The sequence below is a fragment of the Oncorhynchus mykiss genome, chromosome 16, assembly GCF_057628025.1.
Source record: "Oncorhynchus mykiss isolate SJ-2025 chromosome 16, ASM5762802v1, whole genome shotgun sequence".
Lineage (NCBI taxonomy): Eukaryota > Metazoa > Chordata > Actinopteri > Salmoniformes > Salmonidae > Oncorhynchus > Oncorhynchus mykiss.
The window spans coordinates 49,078,113-49,090,305 of NC_143037.1; the positions used below are offsets into that span (position 1 = coordinate 49,078,113).

General features: G+C 45.7%; 1 protein-coding gene across 1 annotated transcript in view; it reads left to right on the forward strand.

Moving 5' to 3' along the window:
• Positions 1-1,294: 1,294 nt before the first annotated feature.
• The window catches only part of LOC110492747 (nucleolar protein 4-like), a 31,494-nt gene continuing 20,595 nt past the window's right edge, over positions 1,295-12,193 (forward strand). Inside the window, exon 1 of the mRNA XM_036945819.2 lies at positions 1,295-2,482. Coding sequence (XP_036801714.1) covers positions 2,141-2,482 — 342 coding nt within the window. The 5' untranslated portion in view covers positions 1,295-2,140. The remainder of the gene's footprint in view (positions 2,483-12,193) is intronic.

Consider the following 12,193-nt stretch of genomic DNA (forward strand, 5'->3'; position numbering starts at 1 on the left):
TCTCTCTCACTACCTCAGACACCGTAAACTAGAGCTTTTGCACTGCCAAGTACTTGCCCAAAGTTGGTGTTGGTGTTAGTGCTGGTCTGGAGTAAAAGCCTACACAGAGAGTGTGTGTGTGTGTGTGTGTGTGTGTGTGTGTGTGTGTGTGTGTGTGTGTGTGTGTGTGTGTGTGTGTGTGTGTGTGTGTGTGTGTGTGTGTGTGTGTGTGTGTGTGTGTGTGTGTGTGTGTGTGCGTGTGTTGTGTATGCATACCCATGTCGGTGCTCAGTGATGGTGTGCCTATGTGTTTGATCCAAATTAATCTGAGGTTCAAATAAACCAATCCCACACACATTTGTTCCTTTGATTATGAGGTTTGTCCGTTTGAGCAGCATTTACCTCATTGTTCCCGTGGCATCAAGAGTCAGCAAACAAGAAAAACTGTGAAACGGAAAACAGCCTAACATTCCTACTCAAATTATGTCCCCAGCAGATGCCAGGACTTATGTAGCCTTGAGCCGGACCTTTCAGTGGGCTAGCTAATCCACTCACCCATCACTAATGCAAGCCAGTCCTGCCAGAGAGATATCTATCAAATACCACATGATGAAACTAAAATAAATAGCCTTGTCTGTTTGGGGCTGGGTAATTCACACACACAAACACATTTTTGCTTGGCCTGGGACCTATCGATTCAGCTGAAGCTGGTCATTATTCAGTGGGAGGATGAGGAAGTGAGAGCAGAGGGGTGGGACTATTGTCCAGAATTCCATTGTGAGTCAGAGAGGGAGGATGGAGAGATGAGGATGGGGCATCCCACTCACCCTCCACTCTGCTCTGCACAGCTGGAGCCTCTGCTGTGCTGCTGTCATGGCAACAGCAGCAGTCACCACCAGCAGCAGTCCCAGCATGGTCCTACACAGAGGCCAGGAGAACTCACACACATATGGGTACAGAGAACACACAGGGGAACATTATAGGACACTAGACAGGCATGCTAAAATGTAGACCTGCACAGAGCACAGTGACACATTAAAAAGATGCCAGAGAGCCTAAAGAGCATTTTAACTCAGATCTGAGTATATTGAACGCCTTGGATTTTCTTTGTGTCAATGTGGGTGGAATAGCACACAGAAAGACAGAGTTTATTGGGGGGGGGGGGGGGGGGGGGCAGATGCACATGTGATATAATATTTTAAGGCCTACAATTTAGTATTATGTCCAGACCTGGTCTGATGTCCGTTTCTTTTTGCTAGTGGAGAGGCTGTTTTTTTTCATGACCACCAAACGCACAGGGTGTAATATGTCTTATTCATATTTGAGGAAAATCCACATTGGAGCACCGGCGTCGTTTGTGTAGGCCATCGGACATTTTCTCTCTACGATTAGGCTACTGTTTTGTAATCTACCATTCCCTTTCAGAAAATGCATTTAAATTAGCCTAAAATGCTTGGTTTTCGAGGTTGTCTTTATAGCCTATTGCTTCTTTGAGAATATATATTTCGACGGAACGTCCGAAGCGGTTCAGGCTGGTGCACGCGCAGGTCCCATTCAAACAGGTGGGAAGCATTGAAACAATCCCGGTTGCGCAAGGTTGCGGTGCGCGTGATTGATGATCAGATAGCCTACATGGCTCTATTCCGATTAGGCCTAAATGTTTGAGAATTGTCACGGTTTTCACTTGATTCTGCATCAGCTCTGACCAAAAATTGTGTCGAATGTCTAAAAGTAAGTCAATAGACAACCACAGTTCAACGTATTTTTCCATCTATGCCTCCCCTGTGTTCTTTGTTGTTTGGTGAGCAGCACTGTGTTTTTCCTCTCCATATCTCAGCCTCCAGTCAAGAGACCGTTTGCGCACAGGTGGGAGATACCCGCTCTATAGGACAGCCCCCCTCCCTCAGTTCCTCAGTGGATGATGTGAGCAAGTGACATTTTGCCGTTGCGGTTCGGGACAGCAGGCGAATAGTCTCTGCAAACAGGTGTGCGGCTGCCCGAATCAGTTTCCTACGCCTTTATTCCAGCTGACAAGGAAGGGGAGAAAGCCATCGTAGTTGCGGAACCATCCTCCTCGACGCGGGACGGGAGAGGAGGGGGAAACCTGCATAATAGCTATTTTATTATTTGAAGAGCCAAACGGGTTATAAGATCGAACGCTATGGCAACAAAAAAATCATCATGCACAGATGTAACGAAAAGGAGCCGGAGTCCCGTCGTTTTAGGAGCGGAGATGTTCAGTGAATTTCAGGACTGGTGCCTCCGGACATATGGGGACTCGGGTAAAACAAAGACCGTCACCCGGCGAAAATACAACAAAATCATGCAGACACTGTTGCAAAACGAAGAGTCGGACGGCATGTATGTCGACAATAGCCACATCAATGCCAAATTCAAATTTTGGGTGAAGTCGAAAGGGTTTCAGGTCGGGAGCAACATTCTGGGAGAGCACAAGAAAGGAGCGTCAGGGAAGCCCGTCCTATATGTCCCAGTCAAGTCAACGGTAAAGTGTGTGTGTGTGTGTGTGTGTGTGCCAAGTCAACGGTAAAGTGTGTGTGTGTTTGCGCGCGCGTGCGCGCGCATGAGACGTCCTGTTGTCGTCAATGAAACCTATTAGATTTCACCACAACCACATGCACCTGTCATAACCTATTTGATTACAACTTTTCAGCGTTTGGCTTTCCCCCTTGACCCCAACCTATTCACAGAAAGCTCGGTTTGACCGACTCTCATCCTTTCAACAGAGCAGTCCCATCCCCAGCTGCCATAGCAACGCCGGTGCCTATAGAAGCAACATCGCCAGTGTGGGGTATCATTCTGTGGTCGTCTGGTAAATGACTCGTTTAATGTCCTGTCAACGGAACGCTATGCTACTAAGCCCTATTTATGAGTTAATAGCCCATTCACAACATAAAAAGTATGTCTTGTCCAGACTCCTGACATGTAGGACAATTGAGTGTGCGCGCATACATTGGGTGCCAGCGAGCGGTGTGCCCAAATTGTGGAGATGCCGGGGTGCTTGGTGTATCCCATAGAGGAGGACATTGTATGGAAGGGGGAGGTGAGGGTTTATAGATTAACAAAATAATTTATCATGTTCCCCTTTACCTCGTGCTCTATAGCATAAATCCACTAAATCCATCCGGCTTTCCAAGGGGATGGGTAAATGCGCAGCACCACACATCATTTGTTCGTTCTAATGTCTTGTACTAATTGACAAACAGTAATTTATATTGACAAGAATACAATAACCTACGTGCACATGCTATGAAAGCAAAACTATCCACGGTGTCAATCCGCGTAGTTATGTGTGCACCCCGCAACTTTACATTGCCCAGTGCAGGATAGATGCGGATCGTTCCACAGGCACTCGTTGCTCTGGTAACCAATCATACCTGCATAGTTCCTACACTTGCATGTATTTTCATGACTTAGTACATTTATCCACATTCATACAACGTTCGATTTTGATGTATGCTTATAAATAAATAAAAGTGATATATTGCATTTGTACTATGTTGGACGTAAAACCACCGTGCGTATTTGATCCCCGTGAGGGTCTCCGGTGGGAACAAAAGAGAAGACTATCCAGCGGATGCATATAGCGGCATCCTGCCTCTATCAAAGTTAAAACCACTGCTGCTTAGAATTGACATTTGAATGATTTCACCATATGATAATCTCGTGCAATATAGTTTAAATGTATTACCATTTTTGTTAACCATGTGTTAATCTGAGGTGAAATTGTAAATTATTTATTTAGGTAGGCTATAGGCTACTTGGGGTTGGAAATGTAGATGGATGAACATCCTATTCTGATACATTGATTATCTAGGCTGATTGACCAAAGTTTAAGAAAACACTCTTTATAGGCACAGGATAGAGGTTGTGTTTGCTCAGTGCCAGTTGAGACGGACACCATTTTATATGATGCCTTCGGGGAATCACACCAACCCCCACCATGGTGTTGGGACAAGCTCTCCAAGGACCCTCAAGATTAGTGTGAACAATAGACTCAAATTACAAGAACAGTTTTGAATATCAGACCCGCTGAGGTGTGGTTTATTGGATTGAGGCGTGGATTATTTGATCGATCCTTCCTCAGGTGTTTTACCTGTGTTAATGTGTAGCCTTTATTTTTTCGGCTGAAATACCTAACTGCACCTGGTCCTAAAGGCTAGATAGTTTCTCATGATTGAGACTCTTGGCAGGTGCATCTAGAGTTGGAGATTTAGTTGAGTTTTTCTTTCTCTTTTGTATCTTGGATGATGGAGCGCTAAATAGCCTTTTGTGTTTACCACAACATTTATTACGCACAGGTATTAATCTACACTTTACTTTTCATTATTATCATATTATAGTCCTGAGATGTCTCAGTTTTCGACACTTTATCCATTCTACATTGCTTGTGGGCAAAAGCCTTTTGTTTTGACACGGCTTTATGCACAAACCCAGAAATAGCTGATGTCACTCTGTGAGGGCCAAGTTTGTAAATGTCCTTGTTCTACAGTAATAAAAGGTTAGCGCCTGGGCGGGACACTGTTTTCTACTTCTAACATGCATGTCTGAGAATAGTATGCCAATGATGTTAAAGACGCCTATATGTCATTTCTAGTTCTACTATATGGAAGGAAACTATTCCTGAATAGTATGTACCTCTAGTTATTGATGGGACACAGCAGGGGTCTCCCCCATGTCCAACCCCCACTTGTGCAAAACTAGACAACAAATAGAACAACAAAAGCAAACACAAGGCAGTCATTTCATCATTAATGAAAGTGGGAAGTGGAAAGTCAAGTAGTGAAGTAGAGGTGCAATTAGATGCAAGAATGGTCAATGTGTGTCAATGTGAGCGTGGAAGTGATTTGTATGTGTGTTCTCTTGTCTGTCAGCCGGTAGTATGTCGTCTTTGACTGTTCCCTTGCTAAGTGGTAGATAGTGTATCAGTCGATTTAATGGTCATGTGCTATCAGTCCTCAGATCTCTCTCTCTCTCTTCTTCATTCTCTCACTGTCCGCTTGAAGCCTATACCACTGTGCCACCCAAATATAAATGTGTACAAGATACAGAGATGGGGTACACTGTAAAGGGGTTGCCATGAATTTGACAGTCATTTACAGGCAGCTCGGTGGCAAGTCAAATTCTGTATTTCATATTACAGTACACCTACTGTATACATATGGTTTCAAAGCAAGTACTGCGTAATGATTGATTGTTTTATACTGTAAAAAAGTACACACACACGCACACGCACACAAACACGCACGCATGCACACACACACACACACACACACACACACACATACACACACACACACACACACACACACACACACACACACACACACACACACACACACACACACACACACACACACACACACACACACACACACACACACACACACACACACACGCATACACACACACAGAGAGAGTACAAAACCACAACGCCCAACACCCTCAGTGCCCCTCCTGTGTGGTGGAGGGGGGCGTGTTTTCAGAGTGTGGCGTTGGGAGGCCCCTCTGCAGCTGCTCCTGGGGTGTGCCAAGTTTCACTGAGGGCGCAGGCAGGGGGGCTAAATGAGGGGGAGGTTGGTTGGGGATGGGGGCAAGGATTGCATGGCTAGTGGTTGATGGGCAGACAGGAACCTTTTTTCAGTTGGTGTAAACACAGAGGGAGTTATACAGGTTAGTCCAGTAGTGGAAGGAAAGAGACAGACACTGACTAAAGGGAATGGGGGTTTTAAAGAGTTTTGTAGCACGAGCCTAGTGCAAACTAAATTTCAGACAGCTGATGGGATTGTTTGGAATTTCTCTCTCTCTTTCCCTTTCACACACTCTCTCTCTCTCTCTCTCTCTCTGTCTATATCCCGAGTCCTTTCTCTTGCTCTCCGTCTGTATGTCTGAGAGCCTGAGCAGTGCTTAGACAATATCAGCAGGCCTCAGTGTGGGGATGCAACCTGCTTTTGCTCTCATTATGTCCTGATTAGAGCCCAGACAGTGAGGAGGAGAATATAACAATTGCTAGACCACGGCACGGTGAGATGTTCTGCAGTCATACACTACTGCAGACATGCCCACTGTAGTGGTACATTCACACGTTACCATTACTAGATTCATTGATTCATATCGGCCTGGCGTTTTTTTTGTTTTACATTATTAATAGCAGAGATTTATTGTACACCGACAGATACTCTTGCCACCGTATATAATACAGTCTAGCACCAATCTGGTTTGCACACATAATCATTTATTGAGCTATAGGTGTGCCCTCCATTTCAAAGCGGAATGTTGTGTTCATTTCTCTCTTGTTGCTCTAAATATGGCTCCGGAAAATATTAACGGATGAGAGCGGTTGCTTTTTAGTTGCCATGCCAACGGGAAACCTTTACATATCTCTATCCCTCATTCACAATCTGGATTTGGTAGGACTTTCTCACCACACACACCCAGCACAGCCTCAGGTATGGGACTCCACGTGTAAGATCCTGCGGGAAGTGCTGTCATCAAAGGGCATAAAGGGTTCATTGACATCGACAATGCTCTATGAACCTTTCTCCCTGGGAGAGCTGTAAACCCAGTGAATGGAGTATTGTAACTTGATGAATAACAATAGAAAGGAACAGGTGAGAGGTGTGGGAGTGGTTGAGGATGTCCCGTCTGAGACAGACAGGGAACGTTTGTGTTCTGCCATCAAAATGGAGCAGGAGCGTCATCATTATTATCTGATTAATTATTCCACGTCTCCTGAGAGCTCCCCTCTGTTAGGAGGGCACGGAGTCAAAAGAATAGTGCTCCTTTCATTCAAAGCCATTTGCATTAATGCTAACAGTTTTGCATGGCACAACTCCAGCATAATCTAGCCTTTCTTTCTGTCCCTCCTATTCAGTCTCTGTGTGTTTGTTATGACTGTACCTAGGTTATCAGGCCTACAAATGCTAAATACCTTAACCAAAGCCACACATTTGCTCTTTACTCTCAACCTGGCAAGATTGGGGAGAATTTACCTTAATATAAAAAGCACAACGGGATATAATGTACTGTTTTAATGTTGTTTTTTCAGCAACAAGGCCTCTCTTAAACCAAGTCTCCAATTCACCTACTTTTTTGGGGGATTGACTGCGTGCTGTGGTTATTTCAGTGCTTTGGCCATATGGGAGTGTCTCCAGTGCCTCCTCAACTTCATCCTTATACAGTTTATTTTACAGAGAAGGAAAGATATTGCATTTGGCCCTCAGCGCCCCTTCAAATAAATTATGTGCAAGGCTCCTCTGCTTTGGATGTAGATGACACACATAGACACATTACATACAGAGAGAGATGATGCAACCACTTATTTTTGTGAATGAGGCCTCTTCTAGGACAAGAGGATTCGGTAGACCTACATATTTGAAGCCAATGTGTTCCTAGCCTTTTGGTAATATATTTGTAATGAATCTCTAATAAGCTGTGCACAGAGTTTGATATTGGAGTGCGTCCTTATGCGAGTGTGTGTTTTTGTGTGAGAGAGTGAAAATGTGTATGTTACTGTGTGTGTGTGTGTGTGTCTGTACAAAGAGGGGGTCGTTGATCGTGCTGCTCTGATTTTCCTCCCCTCAGCACCCTCTCTGTTGCCATGGAGAGACAGTTCTTTGCTCCCATAGGAGGATAAATTAACACCATTTTTAACTGGCCTGGGGGCGCCCCCTGTGTGGGAGAGTCTGAGCTCTGCTCTAGATCTCAGCACACGCACACATACACACACACACACACACACACACACACGCACGCACACACACACACACACACACACACACACACACACACACACACACACACACACACACACACACACACAGCCTTACGCCTCGGTGTTAAATCTTACTACTACACTCGGCTACTATCATTTTTTTTATGCTGTAGCTGGACAAATATTTAACACCCGAACATTGTAACAGAAATAGAAAATATGTAGTAATTAAGTAGCAATAACACAAATATGATGAAAGGCCCAGATTGCAGAACCTATGTGTAGTACATCAGGATGTTCTGTTTGGGGTGGTGACTGGAACATCAACAGAGGGATGGGGTCTGTCAGGGCCTGGATGAGTTATTGGGACTGTCACACGCTCTATCATTTAATGATCATCATGGGAGTGCGAAAGACAGCGAAAGAGAGAGAAAGAAAAGGAGAGAGAGAGAGGGGGGGGCAGGGAACGGGACATAGGGGGAGAGCATGGCAGACCTAATGTGGATTTAATGAAGGGGTTTTATGAACTGAGGGAGAGTGAGCAAAGGAACGGGGAGAAAAGAGAAAGGGGGTAATAAACTAAGGAGGCCGGCAGAAAGAGGAGAGGTTTTAATAAGGGGGGCAAGGAGATTATGTTTTATACATATGTAGGAGCTTAATTTGAGCCAGTTTGCTACATCAGGAACATAATCCTGCAGCAACAGGAAATGTGAATTATTATGTGGATTATAATTAATGGACCTTTTGTTGAGGTTGATTTTTTACAAGGGAAAAAGTCTGAAATGTCAAAGTGGGAATTGCAAACTTCAAAAGCCTTTTTAAACTGCATTGCAGGACACATCTGTATGTCCTCACTGCTGCTCCCCTCTCCTACCCCCCTCCCTAATGAGGACACCAGGGCTTTCCCATTTATGCATCCATTATCTTGCTGATGGATTTACAAGGGGGAGATGGGACTTTAAAAGGTGACCTGTTGTTACATCTGCAATGAGATAATCTGAGTAATTAGTGCTGTTGACAAAGCCATCCGTTACCCCCAATGTCCCTCTTTCGTTCTCCCGCTGTCCCTCTTTCGTTCTCCCGCTGTCCCTCTTTCGTTCTCCCACTGTACCTCTTTCTTTCTCCAATGTCCCTCTTTCTTTCTCCAATGTCCCTCTTTCTTTCTCCCACCGTCCCTCTTTCGTTGGGGCTCTGTCTATCTGCCACCACCACCCATAACCAACTGCGTATGATTACAGCTCTCTTCTTGTGTAGTGTCGTCTATCATACACATTATGTGTTCTATTTTATTTACACAGAGCTATACTGTATCTGCAGTATTGCTACCGGCAGTATTTGTGAAAACATACGATTGTAAACCCTGTATATGTTTTAATGGCTGTGGAGCTTTACAGTGTTTGCTCTCCCTCCTCCATTGAGGATAATTTGCCCTTTCCATTTGAGATGTTTGCTGTGGTTTTCTCCCTTCCTCTGTCCACTGGCCTGTCTGTGTGACCCAGCTGCCTCCAGCCCCCCCGAACCGTCTGTGTGCAGGACCGCTCCTCTCCTCCGCTCTCTCCTTTCCCCTCAGCGACTCTCTCTCTGCTAGTGTGTGTGACTGCCAGGGGGGGTGGGGGTGGCCGGGCCGAATCAACCCCTCCAGTCTCCTAGCAACAGAGCTGTTTGGAGCGGGACAGGGAGAGAGAGAGAGAGAGAGAGAGAGAGAGAGAGAGAGAGAGCAGGGGATGGGGGTATGCTGTGGCTCGGGAGAGCAGTCCTATGGGATTAGAAAGATGGAGAAAAGGAGAAAGGGGAAGATGGAGAGAGAGAGGAAACAGGAAGAGAGACAGTTGGAGTGTTGATAGGTTTATGTGGTGATGGTGATTAGGGCTGCTGACATGTCTCCCTCCTGTAAAACACTGTGATGCTGATGAGACCACATATTTACCATTCAACAGCTGGCCTTCTCCAGCTACGCAACATACACCTTGTGGACTATGCTGAATAAACAGATCGAACATTTAAACACATAAACATGAGTGTGCCGCACACACACACACACACACACACACACACACACACACACACACACACACACACACACTGTGTGAATTAATGGTCAAACTACCCTTTGAGCGCATATGTTGCAAGTGAAGAGTTCTTCTGTTTATCTTCACTGGCAATCTGCAACCCTTCCAAGGCAGTGTTTTCCAATCTCGGTCATGGGCCCCCCCTGGGTGCACGTTTTGTTTTTTGCCCTAGTACTACACAGCTGATTCAAATGACCAACTCATCATCAAGCTGTGTAATGCTAGGGCAAAAACCAAAACCTCGGGCCCAGGACCGCATCTAAGGGATGCTAAATCTTTTGGACAAATGAATGGCTGGATTGAGTCTGGGTTGATTCCTGCCAAGGGTGATGGAGTCTTGTCTGCTGCACCACAGTTCACTGGAAACAAAGAGGACATAGGAGGCAATAATAGCAATAGAAATCTTGGTTAGTGAGATATACAGTATGTTGTAGTGTCAGAGAGGACAATGGCAGATCTAACACTGGTAGATGTCTGGATATGTGCAGTACAAACGTGTTCCGGGTTGGATCCTATTTGGAGTATGCTGAAAATAATGGACCTGTTCACTATTTTTGTCCTGAATAATGATGATGTCATCAGGAAAATGATACCTTACAGGAGTGATGATGATTAGGATTGTTAGTATTATTATTTCATTATCATTAGGCTATTACATCAAGAACATGCTGACAGAGGGAGAGTGGCTACAGAGAGAGAGGAGACGGGCCGGATTAAAACAAACCCGCTCGGTGAGCTGGTTTTAGTTGCCATGGCAACGATCATTACCTTGCACTTGGGAGAGCAGGAGCAGGGAGAATGGGGAAGAAAGAATGAACGGGACATAGGTAGGGAGAGAGGAGGAGCTAAATAAATGTCAGATAGCAGGAGCAGGATTCGAAATGTCAGAGGAGAGAAAAATGATATACAGTATAATAAAAAGAGTGAGATTCCTCATTGATGCCGGACATAACTTTCTGAAATGTGTTTCCTCCTCGAGAAACACTGAGTCCCACCTAGAACACATCCCCTGACATCTCACAACTTTTGGAATCTACATTTGTACTGTGTACCAGGGACTTAACTAGATGTATATAATGTTCCGTTCTTTTGTTTCATTGACCTCAGCTTCTATTCAGGGCTGTACATCATGTACATAAACCTCAGTTCGCATATTTATTTACATAAAAGTAATTTCTTGAGGAAGTGATACACCAGATGAAATGAACACCACCACAAGAGAGAAAAACAACGTAATACAGAATAGAGTCAAATGTAACAAGGAAAAGAAAGAACTTGAGGGAGAAAGAGAGAGAAGGCCCAGTGGTGCCCCGGTGGAAGAAAGAAAGCCCATGTGGTAAGTGGGCTATTAAGCAACAAGGCCGTTGTCGTAGCGATATGAGTTCCAACTGAGTGTCACATGACCCTCTGCCCTGCACACCTGCCCAAGAGAGAGATTGTGGCCGTTTCTATGGTGACGGGGTCAGCGGCACTGGAAGCAGGGTGGATGTTGGGGGTTGGCTGTAGGAGGAACTGTCGGCATTGTACAGTACAGGACGGGGTGTTATTTTTAAACACTGACTGCAGGGATGAGGTGGTGCTGGTGGGGACATTGAATGAAGCCGCAGCTATCTCTCCCTCTCTCTCTCCCTCTCTCTCCCTCTCTCTGCAGTGGAGCAATCTCAGAGTCTGTGTAACAGAGAGAGAGACTGACTCTGCAGGGATGAAGAAGCTCTGCTGAGGGGAAGCTAATCTGGCAGCTAATTCTCTGAACACAAGATGGATCGAGGCCCACTGCAGTACACTAGCCCCAGCCACAGCAGTGATCTGGCCAGTGGGTGTGTGATGATACCCAGAGCCAGAAGCAGCAGCCTGAGCCAGTGACATCTGTCAGGAAACACTCTGTTAGGCTAGCCCGAGACGCAGCCAGTCTGTAGAGCAGGGAGCTACTTAGACACAGACAGGCAGCCAGCCTGTAGAGCAGGGAGCTACTTAGACACAGACAGGCAGCCAGCCTGTAGAGCAGGGAGCTACTTAGACACAGACAGGCAGCTAGCCTGTAGAGCAGGGAGCTACTTAGACAGAGACAGGTAGCTAGCATGTAGAGCAGGGAGCTACTTAGACACAGACAGGCAGCCAGCCTGTAGAGCAGGGAGATACTTAGACACAGACAGGCAACTAGCCTGTAGAGCAGGGAGCTACTTAGACACAGACAGTAGTACTGGACATCTCAGTAGAGCAGGGAGCTACTTAGACAGAGACAGGCAGCCAGCCTGTAGAGCAGGGAGCTACTTAGACACAGACAGGCAACTAGCCTGTAGAGCAGGGAGCTACTTAGACACAGACAGGCAGCCAGCCTGTAGAGCAGGGAGCTACTTAGACACAGACAGTAGCACTGGACATCTCAGTAGAGCTGACCCTGTGGTGATTTGTC